Source organism: Scylla paramamosain, chromosome 21 (assembly GCF_035594125.1).
Source record: "Scylla paramamosain isolate STU-SP2022 chromosome 21, ASM3559412v1, whole genome shotgun sequence".
In the NCBI taxonomy this organism is placed as follows: domain Eukaryota; kingdom Metazoa; phylum Arthropoda; class Malacostraca; order Decapoda; family Portunidae; genus Scylla; species Scylla paramamosain.
Genome location: NC_087171.1, coordinates 12,235,767 through 12,255,766, shown reverse-complemented (window position 1 = coordinate 12,255,766; position 20,000 = coordinate 12,235,767). Strand labels below are relative to the sequence as shown.

Genomic DNA, 20,000 nt, shown 5'->3' with positions numbered 1-20,000 from the left:
AAAGCAGTCTATGATTATTTAAAAAGTTAACCTATTCAAATGTGTATCCATGAGAGAGAGAGAGAGAGAGAGAGAGAGAGAGAGAGAGAGAGAGAGAGAGAGAGAGAGAGAGAGAGAGAGAGAGAGAGAGAGAGAGGTGGGATCAGTAAACAAGAGAATTTAAAAAAAAGGATGTTTCAAATCAAGTAAGGAAAAATGCCTATGGTGAAATTTATGTATTCTATCTTCTATATGAATATAAATAGTTTGTCATTACTACCTATTGATAGTTAAAAAAAAAGTAGTGAAACTGTGGTTGTAATATAAAATAAAACTGCTACAACATATCTATACAATACAGGTAATAATGAAAGCTGTCTCACATTAAAGAAAAGTGTCACATGCACCTTTTGAGACAGTTACCTGAAGACAATATAAGTTATCCATGAGAGACCATCATCAGGAACTGAATCCACAACTACTAAAAGTAACATGAATCTAACCTGTTATTCATCTGACTAAGATGATCTCCATGGTCCAACTGGATTTTCATCAGCCTTGACTGTCCTGTCACTGAATGAGGACATGCCTTTATACAATTTTGAATTACTCTCAATTAAAATTTCCCTTGAGCATGAGTTTCATAATTCTTTCCAGTCAACTGTTGATTGGTTGGTAGCCTTCATTTACTTTAAACATAGGAAATTTAATTCTGTAGACTATGTTTATGATGTGTAATGTCATCAAACAACAAACACAGGCACAGATACTTAGAATATTGTTTATCATTATGAAACTCCTCTCCTGTGCCTTTTGAAAGCTGTATTTTGTCTAGTGTGCACATCATCTCTCAATGAACAAGAAATTCAAACAGTAGAATGGCTAAACTTTGCTGATCTGTAAGCTTTCTTTAGCAACCTGTTCAAGTGATATATATATATATATATATATATATATATATATATATATATATATATATATATATATATATATATATATATATATATATATATATATATATATATAATATATATATATATATATATATAAACTTTTTTTTTTTTACTAGATGGTTTGGGAAATGAGTATTCAGTCTGCTGAACTAGTCATTTGGTCAGCCAAAGCATACCAGATGATCCTGTAGATTGTTATTGAATTTTGGAGGTTCACATACACCAGATACAGAACTGATGTCTTTGTCCACATACACTTTTACAGACCGAGACTAGGATGGAGCTGCTGGGGCTGCCGCTTGCCTCACACCTCAAAGGACCTAAGGGTGACCCTACCTAACTGATACTAAAAGTGACCTTTAAGAACCAAACAAGATGTAAACCAAGATGACATAGAATAGGGTAAAAGACAAATGTTAAACAACCCAACAAAGACTGCATTCACTCCATGACATCCGTCTGCTGGAGTTAATTACATCATCACAACATTACTCACCTCACTCGTTTCTTGAATAGATTTTCATAAGTCTTTTTCCTATGTTTTGCAGAGGTTACTCTTCTTTTCTACGGCGAGCTAGTAAGTTGAGAGAAATCAGTAAATTAATTTGGGATAAATAAAAAAAAAAAGGGCACCTTGTGAGAAGGAGGCAGTCCAAAATACCCTTGTAACCAAGCGTCCACCACCCACTCCACACCACACTGACCCCGCTAAATGTTACTTCCAGAAAACTGATGAAGAGTCATGTTTACTGCTTTTAAGGCCTGGAAGCATTTGATTTTTACAATAAAATTTATTCAGTTTTTTACAAAACCAGCCAGAATAATACAGCGCCTTGAAGAATGCAAATAAAATATTCCAAACTGAGCCATGTCGTTCAATGTTATTGTTTACAAATGTCAGCTGATGCGAATTTGTATCCTTAGAGCAATTATGCACATATTTATATCCTATTAGTATTTTAATATTGATTAGTGTCCTATAAGTAAATAATCTAAGATAAATAGTTGGCATTAACAAAGAAAATACAGGTTAACTCCACGTTACAGCTGATGAAACACCTTTTTCATTATTCTTGAAATTATAGATATGTAGCATTCTAAAATGTTTTTTTTTTATTTTAAAAGTTGTGTAGAATAACTGATTGTCATCTGCTCATAATTATGCCAGCTTTCATTTCCACTTATATTATTTATATGTAGTGTGGATATCGTGCGGTGTGATGCCCGCCTCGTCCCAATGCATCGAATAAAGATATATAAATAAATTACTTGCACTTTGCATCAAAAAGGTTATTTTTATTGTTATTCTCTTATAATCAAAGTTCTCTATATCTGTGTGAATGTTTTATATTGCGTATATCCCCAGAGTGCATGTGGTGTGCGGACAGGCAGTGGTTGGCGGGCAGGGAATCGGACGCGTCCCGCAGCGAGTCACTTGACATCAACAAACTGAGGACAGTTCAGGACTTATTTCACAAAAATGGGAATATTTTCAGCCTCCTCGCCCTTCGACCAGTATATAGGTGGGTCTCTGGTTACGAACACATGCGTATATAATGATGTTTTTTGTGTAGTTAATTCGTCACTGCACATTTGTCTAGGCCTTTTCCTTCTTGATGTGTTGTAAAGTATTCTAGAGTAACATGTAGTACCCTTGCGTGGTGACTCACACTACACACCACTACTCAGGCAGTACAATTATGCAGCCTCATGCACAGCAGCATTGCATTGTCAGCAAGGAAGGCAAGGCCAGCTTGGGATAATCCTCCAGTGTAGCTCATCGTCTTGGTTTTCATGGCTTTGTTGTAAGGAACTTTCTCATGTAACTTTCAGACTCCATATCAACAGGTCTGCTGCCCTCCATTGTCAGCGTGGGTTTATTGTATGATTTTCCGTGGATCCTTATGCATCAGACTATATTAATATTACCATTAATGGATTTACTCTACTACATTAGTATTATGATTGAGATTACTTACTTGATTACTTAATGATGTTGATAGGTCCATGCCTCACAGCCATGGTGGTCCACTACTGCTTCCTGGTCCAGTGTCCCACTTCATTAGGTTCAGCTGGTCAGGTATGGAATTTGAGCCTGGGCTGTAGAGTTGGGTGTATTCCCATATCGATGGTTCATCTGGCAGGTTACTCAAGAATAGATCCAGTCTCATCTTGAACTTTGCAACAGAACACTCTGTCAGATTCCTGAAATCCTTTGGAAAGTAGTTGAAGATTTTGGGACCTCTGACAGTGAAGCTAGTGGCAAGTTGTGTTTCACCTTTGTGGGATGCCTGGCTTCTTACACCATCTTCCTTTCATGATAATGGCCTTCTATGAATCCCGGTGCTGCATTAGGGACCATTTTTTCTATTATTTTCCTGCCAGTCCAGGTCCTTCATGCCAATGATTTTCTTCATATAATGACAATGGACAGACTCCAAGGCTTAGATGTCAGCAGCCTTGTGAGGAGACCACAGCTGGCAGCTATAGTCCAGGACGAGCTGATCCAGGGCCTTCCACAAGTTCAAGAGACAAACCTTTTCTCTTGTGTTGAATGTCTGAAGGATCCATCCGGTTATCCTGCTTGCCTCTCTCACTGTCTCTTCAATGTGGTGGTGAAATGTGGCATTGGCACTGAGGTGGACTCCTGAATCTGTTTCTGGGTGAAAACTGGTGGAGTTCTTCATGTCTTCCAGAGGCCCACATTGTAATATTTAGAATTCAGTTTCTTTGTGTCTGAGATTCTTAAGATTTAGTTCTTTATATACTTTTGTTGTTTGTATAACATCCTCCTCCATGGATGCAGCTAAAGTGGTTTTGTTCAGGCAGGATGTGTCATGCCTTCCTTAGGAGCATGTAAGCAGGTGATCTGAAGACAAAATCAATTGGCTGTGAGAAGCCATGACTGAGGGTTGAATCCCTAACAGGACTCTCACAGCAGTTAGGCCAAAGTGATCACCAAGACCTGAGTGATTTTTGGTCATCCTTCACTGTCCTGTCACTACAAAGCTTCCTCTTCATTAGATAAAATTCTGATGTTTCCATTTCCCCTGATGAAAGAGATTCTCCTTCATTATCTCTCATCTCTCCAGAGACCATTTGTTTGGTAGCGTGTAGCCAAACATCTTGTTTCAGGAGTTATGAGTAATCCCTGTTTGGGATCTTCACTGCTTCAATAAGTGTCATGCCATCCTTTGAGAAATTTATCTGAAGGTAGGGTATATTAAAAAAGCCCCTGTTTATTTGTGTGTGTAACCAGTGCTGAATAGAACATTTTTTCACTCCATTTTTCTTTTTTATTTTAGGTCCTTATTTTACAATAGCTATAATTTCAAAAGAAGAAGTAAGTGATAATTGTGGCACAAAACACAAACATAACACAGTAACAATAAGAGAAAAGTGGAAATGTTACAAAGGCTGAACCTTGGAGTTTCTTATCACCTGTGTGAAGTTTATGGCATAGAATCATCAGCTGTATGTGATATAATGAAACAGCAAGAAAAGTTGAAGCAGTTCTTTGCATAGCTGGGCACAATAATGAAAAAAAATTTATCATGATAACCAATAAATCGATAACGATAGCCTTATTGACGACTCATAATTGATAACTGGTGATAAATTTATTGTCTGATAAAGTGATGACTGATAAATCACCAAATCCAAAATACTGATACTAGTGATAACAATATTGTTATTTTAAATTAAAAATTGATAAATCCAAATCTTTATTTTTATCTTTATCTCAGAAAACTTAGAAAAATCGTAGAAAATTTCAAATTCAACGTTTATCCTGTCTCTTTACTAATGAAAAATACTGTTTTAAGTAAAATAACTACATTTGACTTTGAAAGTTTAAAACTTCAACATGCTCTTGTTCCAAAAACTAAAATTACCGATTACCACTAGTTTGGAACCAAAAGTATTGGCGATACTGATGAATCAGTAACACTGGAAAAATAATTATCTGATAGCTAATAACCCGATATCGTTATTGCAATAATATATTGTGATAACACCCACCTATGATTCTTTGTTAACATTGATTCAAAGAAACAGATGTGCGTACAAAAAATAATGAAAGATGGAAAGAGTACAGATCATGAATGAGTAATGACACAGTGATTTTGAGAGCAAAGGAATGATGATGAAACAATACTCAGATCACTGTGGGTATACTGAGGGGTAGTTGCAGAGATTCTAGAAGCATCACAGCATTTCACTGTGTAAGGTTTGTGAGAAAAATGACTGGCGAATGAGGAAGGAACAGCAGGATACTTTGACAGGTTCACCAGGCATATTTCCTGTTTCCTATTTTGTGATGTTTGTGAAATTTAGTGTTGTAATTGTGTGATTTCATTTGAAAACATTATGTGGTGTATTCAAATGTAAGACAAATCAAGTAACATATAATGGGGTGTTCATGGGCTTTTGTAGTATGTATTTGAGTGTTTGTAAACCTGTGTAACTATTTCCAGAACGGGCAACGAGTGAGAAGAACACTGGAGATGACTGGGGACAGATCATGGACATATGTGATAAAGTGAAGGAGAGCAACACAGGGCCAAAAGATTGTCTCAAATCCTTAGTAAGAAGACTGAACTCAGAAAACCCCAGGATCGTCTTGCAGGCTGTAACAGTGAGTTATGTTCTTAAGTTGCAGATTACAGCGACACATTTGACATTTGTGTGAAATCATTCTAAGAGATCAGTTAAATCTAGTTAATAATGCAGCAGTGTTAATTAAATTGAAGTTCTTAGGATGGCAGGATTTAGAATAAGAACACAAAATATAAAAGGCAAAAGAGAAACAAATTCTGCTTATGAAGATAAAGGATATGTCTTTATTTTTTTGCTTGTTGTGAAACTTTACAGTACCTTTTGTTGTAAGTATGGAGATATAAATATAATTATTATTATTTATTTTTTTTCTTTTCTGACTTTATATCTGAGTTTGAGTTCCTTCCACAAACCTTTTCCAGTTTTTGCTGAAGGAAAGTTTCACTATCCTATTCTAGACATTGCTTGCACTCATCCAAGGTTTTCACCATGTAGGTTTTCTTCTCATACATTCCTCTATGCTGTATGTTTGATTTGGGCTTTCTCTCCCAACTCCTTTCTCCTTTGACTTAAATTTTTCTTGGTCTTCTTCATTTGTATATCCAATCATATGTCATGATGTGAACGTTCTTCAATTCAAACAATTCCCAATCCAACCAAGAGTGGTGAACAAATTTTGTCCTCCAATTTGAACACAACCACCATTTCAAGTGACACCACTTGGACTGTCAGTCAAGCAACTTCTATCATCCATGCAAGTTACTGTATTACCTGTTAATCGTTTGATTTATTGGTATGTTATGAATGAGGTAATATAATACAATAAATACCAAATATATACTATTGTCTGTAGTGGTAACAGGTTGTTGAACCAAGGTTGTTGACTAAGCTGGTGGGCAGTGTAGATAAGTGTAGCACAAAGTGTTTGTGTGTGTTCTCTCTCTCTCTCTCTCTCTCTCTCTCTCTCTCTCTCTCTCTCTCTCTCTCTCTCTCTCTCTCTCTCTCTCTCTCTCTCTCTCTCTCTCTCTCTCTCTCTCTCTCTCTCTCTCTCTCTCTCTCTCTCTCTCTCTCTCTCTTGAGGCAAGGTTGAAGCTGTTAAATTTACATTCTTTAGAGAGACGTAGGTTAAGAGGGGACCTGATAGAAGTCTTTAAGTGGCATAAGGGTTATAACAAGGGAGATGTAAGCAAAATTCTTAGGATCACCAACCAGGGTAGAACAAGAAATAACGGGTTCAAGCTTGAAAAATTTAGGTTTAGGAAGGAGATAGGAAAAAATTGGTTCTCAAATAGAGTGGTAGATGAGTGGAATGGACTCAGTAATCATGTAGTTAGTGCTAGGACACTAGAGAGCTTTAAGAGAAGATTAGACAAGTTTATGGATGGGGATAGCAGATGGAAATAGGTAGGTGTGTTTCATACAGGGACTGCCACGTGTAAGCCTGGTCGCTTCTTGCAGCTTCCCTTATTTCTTATGTTCTTATGTTTCTCTCTCTCTCTCTCTCTCTCTCTCTCTCTCTCTCTCTCTCTCTCTCTCTCTCTCTCTCTCTCTCTCTCTCTCTCTCTCTCTCTCTCTCTCTCTCTCTCTCTCTCTCTCTCTCTCTCTCTCTCTCCCCCCCCCCCCCGTACTTGCCACATTTACTCTCCTTCCTAATGTGTCTCTTCCTCCTATTGTTTCTTTCCTCTTCCTTCCTCTTTTGTCTGATCTTAAGCATCCCTACCTGTCACCTCCTTCCCCCCTTATTTGTCAGATAAGGGACATGGGAGTCATACCTTACTCTCTCTCACCCTCCTTCATTCTACATTATTTTTACTTTGTCTTTTCTGACTTTCCCTCCCGCATAATTATATTTTCATTCTCTATCAGTCTCATTCTATTTAGCAATTCTCAAGATTGTTCTTACTTTCATAGAGAGAGAGAGAGAGAGAGAGAGAGAGAGAGAGAGAGAGAGAGAGAGAGAGAGAAGGCCAGGGAATGGGGAGAGAGAGGGGGAGGGGTTAGTGCAAAATAAAAATTGTGTACACAACTGTTCACAAGATTGAAGATGCCAAGAACTTTTGATGACTCATCATTTTGAGATTGGTGTTTATTTACGTGGTATTTTGCATACAATTTTAAGGTCGTTGTTTTGGTATCTGACATATAGGACACCCCACTTTTTTGTATCTTCTCAGATGATTCAAATGCCATTTTATATGTCGAAACATGCGGTACTTCATGTTTTCTTTTGCTGTATTTTTTTTTTTTTTTTCTATAATGTAAGTTATTTTCGTTCAGTTCTGTGTTTATGGAACAACATAAACCCATAAAAATGAAAAAAAATAGGGAGATTTTGGGACCTGGAACAGTGATCTCTTTTACATTAATTTGAATGGAATAAGTTGCTTCCCAATTTGAACAGCCAAAAAAAACAGTTAAGTTCGAATAACGAGGTACCACTGTATTAACATTTTTGTAATAAAATTAGTAGTAGTAATGGAGAAGAACACCAAAGGACTTGACTTATCATCTATTAACAAGAGTCCTATACTTTGCAGCTCCTGGATGCTTGCATCAACAACTGTGGTCGCAAATTTCTTCTTGAGGTTGCCAGCAGAGAGTTTGAGCAAGAACTTAGGAAACTCATCACAAACACTCGTGCCCACCACAAAGTAAGAATGGCATTGATTTCATGTTTATTTATTTTTTTAATTTTTTATTTATTTTTTTCATTATTTATTTAAATCTCATAAACTGTTCTAAGCTTGACATTGAATATTATTACTCTGTGTAATGTTTTAGTGATATTTACCTTATCTAAAGCTAGCTACTATGAATTGCTGATAGTAAACTTTGAGTTAAAAAGTCCCTCAGTAAATTATCCTAGTTTCTATTAGATTTTTCTTGATGTACTTGATATATATTACCTTAATATTCTGTATCCTACAGTTTTGTTGTGCTATAAGTAAGATGTACTTCACTGTTTTTATATTTGGGTGAATTCTTTCATGTCCTAGGTTTCTGAGAGACTACGTGAATGTCTAAAAAAGTGGGCTGAGGGAGAGTTTAAGGGTGACCCCCAGCTAAGCCTCATTCCAGCCCTATATACCAAACTGAAGCAAGATGGATATGACTTCAATGTACAGACTGATTCAGTAAGAAACCAACAGCTTATTTTTCCTTATGATTAACAAAAATTTGTAACATCAATATGGAAACTTTAGGTTACATATTTAAACCTCACCAAACAATGTTTTCACTTTCTGATAGAATTCTTTAAGCTATCAGGTGATTACATACACTATACATAGATTACTTATGCATATTGATTTATGAAAATTCCATTTTCTCCATATGAAATGATAAATTAGTTGGCATAGTGGTCTAGGTGAGAAGTTCATTTTTCAACTTTATACTATTTGTATATACGTATAGTATATGTATTTGTACTCTTAAAAAGACTAGCAGAAATTTATGTTATTGTTTGAATTTGAATTAGGGAGAAATTTAGATGAATTTGCACATGTTTAAAATTGAATGTATAGTTCTTCAGGAAAGTGAGCATGATTATTCTACTATTGATACATGCAAGTAAGTGCAGAACATGAAATAAAAATAGTTTTTCAATCCAAGAAGTAGAAATGAGTTTTAAGAGATGCCTGTGGTATCGGAAAATGAATTGTGAAAGTAACTGAGTTTCTCGCTCAGTCCAGGAAATGGTATTTGTTTGAATATAGGGATTAGTTCATGTGATTTCTTTTACTCCAGCCCAAGAAACCCTCAGCTAAGTACAGCACAGATCCAAATGTGGTGAACAACAAACAGGAGGAAGATGACATTGCCCGTGCCATTCAGCTGTCCTTGCAGGAGTCAGGGGGTAATGGCTCCTCTACATCTCAGTCATCCCGCTCTTCCAATCTCTACTCCCTTGCCTCAGCTGCCCTCACCAGTGATAGTGCCACATTATCTGCCACTTCCTCCTCTCCTCCAGCCAAGGAACCACAGAAAGCACGAGCACTTTATGACTTTGAGGCAGCAGAAGACAATGAACTCACATTCAAGGCTGGAGAAATAGGTATAGTAATAGATTTTTAAGGATAATTACTTTTTTCCAGCTTTAATGTAATGATTGAAGTGATAGTCAAAGCCACTTGCACAATATCATACTCAGAAGTCACCCTCAGATTTAAGCTGTATTTCCACCCAACTTCTCTCTTTACTTCTCTTTTGGCAAGCCTTCTACTTTCATTTCTCATGTGAATCAGTGAATCATTATACATCCCAACAGTTGTGGTGCAGGACAGCAGTGACCCTAACTGGTGGAAGGGAACCAACCATCGAGGTGAAGGACTCTTTCCAGCCAACTTTGTCACCCTGGATCTCAATGCTGAAACTGATCAGCCACGTAAGGAAAATTGATAGGATGAATACCATTATGTAAAGTATTTCTCTCTTCTGTTGTATGATAATTTTCCCCTTCATGTGCAGGATTCTGAGTATTTTCATGACAGAGAATTAATATTGAGCCATTTGATTTTTATTCACATTTGTCGCCTTTGACCTCAGTCCTAGCTCATCACATTGACATCACGTTCCTGTGCTGAACTTTATCGTGTGATGACATTTACAAAGGAAAAGATATACACAAAATTCTCCTTGTATGTGAGGGATGTGTTCCATGTAGATAACACTTTATACGAAAATGCATAATGTGGATAAATATTCACTTACATAGATGGTGAGAACAGGGATTCATTCTGGATGGTTTCTTAATTATGTTGTATCTATTAGACATTAACTTTTTATTGAAATAGGATTGCATTCCAGATTCAAAAGCAGTAAAGTAAAGAAGCAAGCTCCTTACCTGTTCATATGAACAACCTAAAGCAGATGTGCATGATGCATGAACAGAAACAGAATGAAAGGCTGAATACACATACTGTCTTTAACAACTATCATATCCCTTCCCTTATTCTTTGCAGGATCCGAAAGTGGGAAGAGGGTTTCCTTCTCTGAGTGTGTAGAAGTGACAGAAGTGGAAGGGGCAGGTGGAGCAGAGCAAGTGGAGGTGACAGGCGAGGTTGATGAAGAAAAGATAGATAATCTTCTTCATGTCTTGCATGAAGCTGATCCAACAGGAGAGAGGCCAGATCCACCACAGCTTGCCATTCTTGAGGGTAACTTAATTTTCTCTTTTTAATATCCTATGACTGCTTCTTGTGTCAGAGATCCATTTATTGTGCAGAATAGGGCTGACATAGTCCAGTATGGAGACACACATTACACACTTGAAATTTAAGATTGTGATTCACATTAGTTTTCTATTGAGTTTTTAAGGATGCAGGCAGCTCACAGATCTTAAATTAGTTTTCTCTACATGTGTAATGAGAATCATGATAATTTTATTTTATGCTTCAATTAATATGAAAGTTGTCAATATGGAAGTTATCATCATTATCAACCTTTATGATTTCACTGCAGAACAAAGGTTCTTTCCCAGCTTTCTCCACCTATCTTTGTTAGTTGGCAGTCTGGCCCATGACCATCTCAGTAATTTTTTTTTTTTTTTTTCCCATCTTGATCTATATTTGTCTTGCCTTGTATTACCATCCATAGAGTGCCTTTTGGTTTTCTAATCTCACCTCTTCTGTTTGGTACATGTTCTGCCCATGTCAAAATGTTTTAGACTTTGGTCTGCTCCTTAATCCATGGTGCTCTCTTTTTATCTTTCCTGTCATGTTAAGGATTATTCCTCTTGACAACTTTCTCAAGATGGAAGGTTTTTAATCCTTATGTTGAAACTTGTAGAATACACTGATTATAAAACATTAACCCCACCAGTCATATGTTGTTGCTGTGACACCATTGCAGTGCTGCTACTGATGCTAAGTGTTTGCTGCAACCATTAGTTACCAGGAGAGTGATCTGTGATCCCTATGATGTGGACCAATGAAAATAAAGACTGAAATATTATTAGAACATAGAAGGGCAAGAGATTTATGTTTGATTTGTGGTATCTTGAGTGAAAAGTAAACCAAACTAAGGATGACATGCCACACATAACAAGCCAGGCTTGTAGATTTGAGCTGTCTCTTTCTTATGATACATGTGAATTTTCACTATAGTGCTTAGTTTCTGAAATATAGAGGTTAAAATAGACCTCATCTATACTTGCTGGCTTCCATTCCATTCCATTCTAGTAATTTTCCCAATTATCCCCTTTTTGGGCTCACCTTGTTCATGCATCCTGTCACCATCACCTGTCATTCACATACGCATAATACTTGACTCACTGTTGCAGTGTTATCTTTATGAACATCTTCCTTCATTCTTTTCAACCTAAACAGAGCAAGTTAATGCCATGGCCCCAACAATTGATGCTGAACTGGAGCAGATTGACCGCAAACATGCTCAGCTGGCCCGTATCAGCACTGATCTTGTGGATGCACTTGGTCTTTATCATCAGGTAGGTCAAAGACACACTTTACCAGCCTGGAATTTTTATATTTCAACTACAGTTCTAACCTTGATTTTATTGGTTTAGTGTGTGAATATGAACCATCTTTTTTTTTTTTATTTATCAAATCAAATATGAAAAATAGAAACAGCAGTGAGAGTAATTAAGTACCCTCCTTTTGTTGATTGTGATACAGCTGATGCGTGACATGCCATCCACAATGAGTAGCTACTATCCCATCCCCAAGAACCCTGTGGGTGCTCCTGGACAGATGCCAGCCTATGGACTCTCACCAACCCCTGGCATGCCTCCACATCATGTAAGAAATTAACTTAGTGGCATTTCCATAGGAAAGTATTATACTTGCTGGTGATCCATGGTGTCTGATAATACAAGTACTGATCATTTATCTAGTTTACAGGTTATTTTAAAAGTGGGCTTTGTGATTGTTTGCAGCCTTGCTTCATTTTCATGATGTATGCACTGTACATATGCTTTAGCATAACAGCTGCTGTGTAGGTTTATGCTTTTTCTTAACTTCATGCACACACATCATTGAGATGTGCATCTGGTAGTTATGGACCAAGGTTACTTCAAGAGAAAGCTCTTTTCTTCTTTTAATATACAAGTATTTTTATGCTTTTTCTTAAACTTAATGCACCTACATCATTGAGATGTCCATCTGGTAGTTATGGACCAAGGTTACTTCAAGAGAAAGCTCTTTTCTTCTTTTATTATATAAGTATTTTCACAGTTAAAAAAAGGACTCAACCTCTCGTGCCTAAATAGTTCTAAAACTCAGCCAGTACTGATTGCTTTCCTACCTCATGTGCAAGGGTGTGAACTGCTGGGATGTTGCTGTTCCCAGCCACTAGTCTGACTGGAAATCAATAACATGTAATGCTTTTGTGACATGATGAAAACAGTTTATCTGCAACAATGAATAGGTCTTATCTAATAGTTATATACCTAAACTGAGTGTGTTAGTAGACCAGCATCTTGTTTAAGGCTTGCTTCACTTCACATCTTTCAACAAATCTACCTACCTGTTTTGCACATCATCTATTAATTCATCTTAAGGGAGCAAAGATTTTGTTAGCATAAAGGGAAATTTAGAGCAAGACAAAACTTTTTATTACATTCTATTAAATTCTGGATACTACACTGATCACTTGCAACATGTTGGAATTTCTATAAAAACATGTTTGGTAGAGAAAACAATGCTATTTCCTGTAAACCTCCTATCTGGTTCACTTTCAGGTTAATATAGGTATAAAAGTTCTTGATTAATTGTTGAAATCTGATGCACTGTTTCCATAGGCATTCTTGTCAATCAGAAGGTATTTTTGACAGCTGTAGTTCCTATTGAATCTTCATGTATTTTTGTTTATTGCAGCGGCAAGTGTGGAATATAATTTGTATACATTTTTTTTTATGTACTTTAATGTATACACAAGAGGAAGTATGTGAACAAGAAATGCTATTCTTATGTAGATACTTCAATAACTTGCTTTCTTTAAATATTTACACAATTTGCATTATTTTTGGCATGTCATAACTCACAGAGGAGGTCACCCTTATCCATCTCTTGTACAAGGCTGGCTATTAGGCAAAAAAGCAAAACAAATTATAAAGGGGACAACAGTGTCACAGGAAAGTATCTTGTGGTAGTTGAAAGAGATGAGATGTAGCTGACAGTCACACACCTTCTCAGTAGACTAAGCCTGGCATTCTGAAATGTATCTCACAATCCCCCAAGGGTTGTAAACTATAGGAGTTAATCAACAGTTAGTTTATAACCTGCAGATGTGTTTGAATAGCTTATTTTGAATGGTAGGCCATATCAAGTGAGATCAGTAAGAGTAGTGATTATTTACCAGAGTTTTAGCTGTGATGAATCACAAATTACTGTTTATTTTTAGTTTCATTTTGATAATGATCTCAGAAAAGAAATACAGCCATGTGATTATTTGACTTACATGCTTACAAGAACAAAATGTAAATTACAGTCGTGGCAAAGAAAAATGTTACGCTCACCTAATATGGTCAATAAAACACGATTTGGCAACTTAAATGGTCTTTATGGGGCTGAAAACTTTACACTTAGTACTTGGTCATGTTACCCTTGTTTTTTATCACTTGTTTAAGTCTTTTGGGCATGGATTCAGACAGTGCAGCGAAGTAGGAGACGTCCATAGTGATCCACAGCCTTTTCATCGCCTCCTTCAGCTCGTCAATGTTGGATGGCTTTTCTTCTTGAACCTTGTTCTTCATGATATACCAGGCGTTTTCGATGAGGTCAAGGTCTGGCGAGTTACCTGGCCACTCCAACACATTAATTCCATGGTGCTGTAGGAAACTCTTCACCTGCTTAGATCTGTGTGATGGGCTCCGTCGTACATGAAATAGTCACACCCATGAATCTCCCAGAAAGGCAGGAAATGTTCCTTCAACACTTCATTGTAATTGCTCCCCTTCATAGTAATATACATAGAAAAAAGTACAAACCTCCCCTGCCCATCACATGAACCACTGTACACCCTCCACACCATAACACTCTCTGGGTGTTTCACTGCATTTACTGTGCACTTCGGGTCAAACTGGGAGGAGCCTATTGGGCGACGCACAGTCTTGGACACTCCCCTGACCAGCTTAAAGGTACTTTCATCACTGAACATTACCTTCTTCCAGGCCTCAGGTGTCCAATGTTTGAATTTACAGCAGAAAGCAAGGTGTTTCTTCCTCATACGGTCCGTGAGGAAGGGTTTCTTGGCGGCGCAGCGTGTGGGTAAACCCAGGTCCTTTTGGAGGCGGTGCCTTATCGTCCTAACACTGACCTTCCTGAGTAGGTCTGGGTGCTTCAATATCAGTGTAGTTGCTGCAATGAATGGGTTAGACATCACTTCGCGCTTTAACATTTTGTCTGTCCTGGGGGATGTCTTCCTGGATCCACCAGAGCCTTTCTTCCTGGGTGGAGTCGTCCCAGGAGGTAGGGTAGCAACGGCACTACACTGGCAGTGAATGGTTTGCCGGCACACCCCCACCTCCTGTGCTACATGAGTCACAGGCATCCCCTGTTCCAACAAGGCGAGAGCATGAGCCTTTCTCTCTATGCTGAGCTTCTTACACACCATTGTGATCAGGTGGAGTGAGACTATAGGACAGTAAAGGTCGGGCTACGGCCGTAACGGGAGCGAAGTACAGACCACCCCTCCTCACTCAGCACGCAGTGTGCCCTGAGGGTTGGCTGTGTGATATGGTGTGGCGGGAGCCCTGCTTACCACAGTGCCTCACTCCCAGCTCTGCCCACTGGAACAGGAATCAAAATGGTGTCCCTCATTTTACCGGTTTCCATTTGTCCGCGTGTAACATTTTTCTTTGCCACAACTGTAGAATCAAAACCAGGAAGTTGAACAAGCTTGCATGTAGAAAAGAATGAGTACATTTCTCTAATTGCTTTTCCGGTTAATTCTTATGTATATACTGAATTAAGAGATTACTACTGTAGCAGAGGGACAGTGAAGTACTGTACTTTACCATTCCTCAGATATATGGCACTCCTGGCCAGTTTGCACCGTACATGGTCCCTCCAGCCCCTGGTGCCCCAGTAGGTCCTGGTCCCTTCCCCAATATGCCCACCTCCAGCAATACAGGACCCACAATGCCACCACCACCCCAGACACATTCCATGCCTGTGAACACTCAACCTATTCCTGGCCCTCAACCACCAATCACCCAGCCTGTCGTCTCCCAGGCACCAGAGTTCCAGCCAATGCCTCCAAACAAGTAAGCACTCTCTCTCTCTCTCTCTCTCTCTCTCTCTCTCTCTCTCTCTCCTCTCTCTCTCTCCTCTCTCTCTCCTCTCTCTCTCTCTCTCTCTCTCTCTCCCTTCTCTCTCTCTCTCTCTCTCTCTCTCTCTCTCTCTCTCTCTCTCTCTCCTCTCTCTCTCTCTCTCTCTCTCTCTCTCTCTCTCTCTCTCTCTCTCTCTCTCTCTCTCTCTCTCTCTCTCTCTCTCTCTCCAACCTTTGTGCTAGGATGGGTAGAATATGATACTTGTACATTCATCTTGGTGAAAATATCAGAATCACTCCACCCAGTTACTGTTCTTCTAACTTCTATGAGTTATATTTACTTATTTTCTGCTAGATCATTATCCAGCTGAATATGCTCAAACAAACATAATTAAATCTGGAACTTAAATATAATACCATTAGCTTCTTCCTGCATGCATTGAAATACAAATACATTAGAACCTTGATTATTTGATTAATTGGGGTCCAAGGTAGTCTGATGCTAGCAAAAGTCCAAGAAGCTTCAGAGTTGGAGGCTCTTCTGTTGCCATCCCTGAAGGAGCAAGACATCAGAAAGATAGATTAAAAATCCTAACTTACTCCTCCTATCTGGACATTATCTAGTTCATCATACATTAATCTGGATTAAATTATTAGTTTCACAATTTAATTGTGTTATTAACTGTTTTTGGTATCAATGCAGCAATTTATTTCATATTTGGTATATGCATACACATTTAGTGATAAATACCTTTGAGAGTACCCACTTCAGTATGGCAAATTACTAGTAGTCATATGTTTATTGATCTTTTTCTCAAATAATTTTGAAAAGAACCTTACAACCTTACAACAAAACCTTACCTTTTTCAGTCTTGATGCTTCTGGGGCAAACATGATGCCAGGCTATGGTCACTACCCTGGTAACAATCAATATGGTCCACCCCCTGCAACTCAGCCCAGTGGTGCTCCTACTGATCAGTCAAATGGTCCCCCAAATTCCTTTCCAGCCTACTCCCAGCCACAGACAGTGCAACAGCCTCTCCTATAAACCAGTGGAGCAAAGTTAGACCAGTTATGTATGTTAAAAGTCTAATGGTTTGATAGTCCTTCAGCTACATAATATATGGATTATTCTTTTACTCAGTAATTTTACAAATTTGTACTGCTTAATCTAGTGTCTAATTGCAGGTTTCTTGATGGTTGCCGTATGTGAATAATTGTAAAGTGCCCTCATTCTCTGCTCTTAGGAAATTATTTGAAAGAGGTGGGTGAGGAGGACTGATAGGAAGTGGTTGGACCTTTGCAGTCTCAAAATATGAAATTTCAGCTATTTATAACTTAGTAAAGAGTTTCTTTCCCTTACCTTAACCCTATAAGTGACCAGTGTATTAAGAAAGATGCATATAAGGGGCTTACAAATCATATTTGCTTCACAGTCTGCTGCCACAGGGAAGTTGACAGTGCCATAACAAATTTTATAAATTTATGGTGAACATCATCAGACTGGCAAGTTTTTCACATTTACATAGACTAGAAGTTAGTAGTTATACATTTCCATATGAATGTTATTTCCAAAGAACATACATAGAATACATATATATGAAAATAAACTTCAAAGAAAAATTAAGAGCAACTCACAAGTAAACACATTCCTTTCAGTTTTGTTGCTTGATTCCCATTGGTTGTGTGAGTGATGCTTCATAAAAAAAAGGATAAAATAAAAAAATAAATAAAAAAATCGATAGTAATAATTTAGCTGCACTAAAAGCTGATATTTTTGCAAAGAAACTATATTCACAGTTATGGATAGAAAGATTGAGAGATATAGAGCATCAATAGCAAGTGAAAAAATTACAGTATACGCTCCAACAAAAGTGCAGGATTCATGATGAATTGTTCTCCTGTACAGTGATGTTGATTGCATTATTCTGCATCCTGCTCCATTGGGATTCATGTATCCAATGCAGTAACTTTTTCAGAGGCTAACTAGGGCTGTGAGAATATGCATAAACCATAGATATCATTGGCTTTAAAATTTAAAAAGTTAAATTAGCCTCTTGACATTAAAAGTTAAAGTTTTGTATGTATGGGCAGCTTTTGGATATCAGAGTGAACATCACCCTTTGTCATGGTCTTTTGATTGCCTGGCAAGTAGATTGTACATACAGAGTTTTATTTATTTCACATGTACATAAAAGTGTATAGGAATAACTGAACATTTGTAAATTTCAGATGATGTTCTCAAGTAAAATTCTCCTTTGATACATGTTCTCTTTTGTGTATTGATGTATATGCAGTGTGCTATCACTTTAGTAAGAATGCTAATGATGGTAAGATGTAATTAACACACTTGTCACCTCTACAAGAGTGAAACTAGTGGTTACGTGAATAGTGAAACCACCCTTGTAATACTGTCCTCCATTGTTCAAGCTTTGAGATACTCTGGTGGTGTGTTAGTGTGGAAGTGTCCAACATTAATTGATGTGTGTGTGTGTGTGTGTGTGTGTGTGTGTGTGTGTGTGTGTGTGTGTGTGTGTGTGTGTGTGTGTGTGCTTGCGTGTATGCATGCACGAGTTTGATTGAAAGCTATTGGAAGCCATGCCTTATATATGTGGATCACCAATTTTTAAAATGTCATTGTCATCTACAACTGGGAGCCTTAGTTTCCAGTGGAAGGATTGAAAAGTTAATTGAACTTGGCATTTTTCATTCATGAACCACACCACTAGTTAGATTCAGTGTGGCACCACATCCTCATCATCCTACAGTGATCCACCTTCTACATAACTTCACATCCTTGTATCCCAATTTTTGTATATGTACCTCATAATCATTTTCATCATAATGCTCCTCTTGTCTCTCATCTCCCATATCAGTGACAGCCTCCAATCATACTCTTTAAACTTCCCATTATTTCCTCCATTCTTCATGTTCATCAAGCATCAGGAGTTTTTTTCACCAACAAGATTATTCCCTTCAATGTTGTTATTTTCTCTATCTTCTCTCAATAAGGAATTAATTACACATTGTGACCAAGACCAATTAAATTTAGCATTTACTATGCTTATTGTACACAACAATTATGTCAAGACTGATTAAGTTTAGCTACTAATAGCATGCTTTTTATTCACAGTGATTGTTTCTACATCTTTGAATATATCTCAGCTTACAATAGTCCACTGCTCTGAATTACAACCAACTGTGTTAATCCTTTGTAATATATTAAGTGCATCCATCTTTCCAGACTAGTATGTTTCTTCTGTTGTTCCATCTGCTACATGCCTGCCATTCATAAATATTTTTGTCCTGTTGTTTGAATCCTGAGATACTGTCCTGCAGTTGGTCATTTCAAGTGGGAAGCATGTCTAATAGTCATCTAATTGCAAGCACACCTCCCTACAAGTGCTGATAATGCATTGGATGGTAGCTTCCTGCTACTTTGCTGGGAGGCAATACAACTTAATGTTTATACTTATAGTCTTCTTTTGAATACGTCTTGCAGCTGTTGATATCACTTACACTTTATTCAGTAATAGGATGGCAGTAAAATCATTGTACTGTTTGTTATGGCAACTGTCTCACAGCATCAGTTTATCTGGTCACTGGCACACAGTAAAGTGAGAATCTGATACAAAAAATATATATATGAATAAATAAAAAAAAAAGGAGTAGGCATCATTGGATGTACAAGCTTGTGAAACAGATATTATGTGCCACAAGATAACTTAGCTTGCTCCCACCTTGAATTGCCAAATGTCTCAAAGAAGTGTTGCTGCACTGCCAATGTTCCAGGGCACCATAGGATCAGAACTGGCCAGCTGACATAACCTTATTGATTTGGCTATTAGCCAAAAAAAAAGGCTGTTGCAAATCAGATTATTATTATTATTATTATTATTATTATTATTATTATTATTATTATTATTATTATTATTATTATTATTATTATTATCATCACTGTGTTATAATTTTTATTTTCTTGGTAATATCTTGGCTAATTCTTTTATTGAGGATCTCCGCCTGTTATATAAATAGAGCTTATTATTGTCATGAAAGTACATAATGTTTCTTGTAGTAAGCATACTGTTATTGTTGCTATTATTATTATTATTATTATTATTATTATTATTATTATTATTATTATTATTATTATTATTATTATTATTATTATTATTTTGATATCCATAATTACCTATTATGATTTAGTTTTTTTTTGACTAAATTACATGTTGTATATTATCATAACATTGGGTGACTTCCAAGAAAACTAACAGTTCATTATTC

The 20,000-nt window shown here is 37.3% G+C and overlaps 2 protein-coding genes across 5 annotated transcripts in view; one reads left to right on the top strand and one right to left on the bottom strand.

Annotated features, from left to right (window-relative positions):
• LOC135111025 (serine/threonine-protein phosphatase 6 regulatory ankyrin repeat subunit B-like) overlaps positions 1-1,640 on the bottom strand; it is a 14,002-nt gene extending 12,362 nt beyond the window's left edge. The window contains exon 1 of one of the 3 annotated variants that reach the window (XM_064023901.1): positions 1,566-1,640. The gene's annotated coding sequence lies outside the window, so the exon portion shown is untranslated. Of the gene's footprint in view, positions 1-1,428 lie in introns of all 3 variants that reach the window. The other 2 variants (XM_064023898.1, XM_064023900.1) reach the window with 2 other exon arrangements.
• Positions 1,641-2,296: 656 nt separating this feature from the next.
• LOC135111029 (signal transducing adapter molecule 1-like) lies at positions 2,297-17,339 on the top strand. 2 transcript variants are annotated; one of them, XM_064023928.1, is made up of 11 exons: positions 2,297-2,455; positions 5,408-5,568; positions 8,027-8,140; positions 8,486-8,623; positions 9,237-9,543; positions 9,757-9,873; positions 10,451-10,645; positions 11,816-11,934; positions 12,122-12,244; positions 15,473-15,711; positions 16,587-17,339. In XM_064023928.1, exons 1-11 carry the CDS (start codon positions 2,413-2,415, stop codon positions 16,762-16,764), a joined length of 1,734 nt encoding a protein of 577 aa, XP_063879998.1. In that variant the 5' UTR covers positions 2,297-2,412; the 3' UTR covers positions 16,765-17,339. The 2 variants fall into 2 exon arrangements, with proteins under 2 accessions (XP_063879998.1, XP_063879999.1); XM_064023929.1 differs by lacking the exon at positions 2,297-2,455 and adding an exon at positions 2,720-2,737.
• Positions 17,340-20,000: the final 2,661 nt, after the last annotated feature.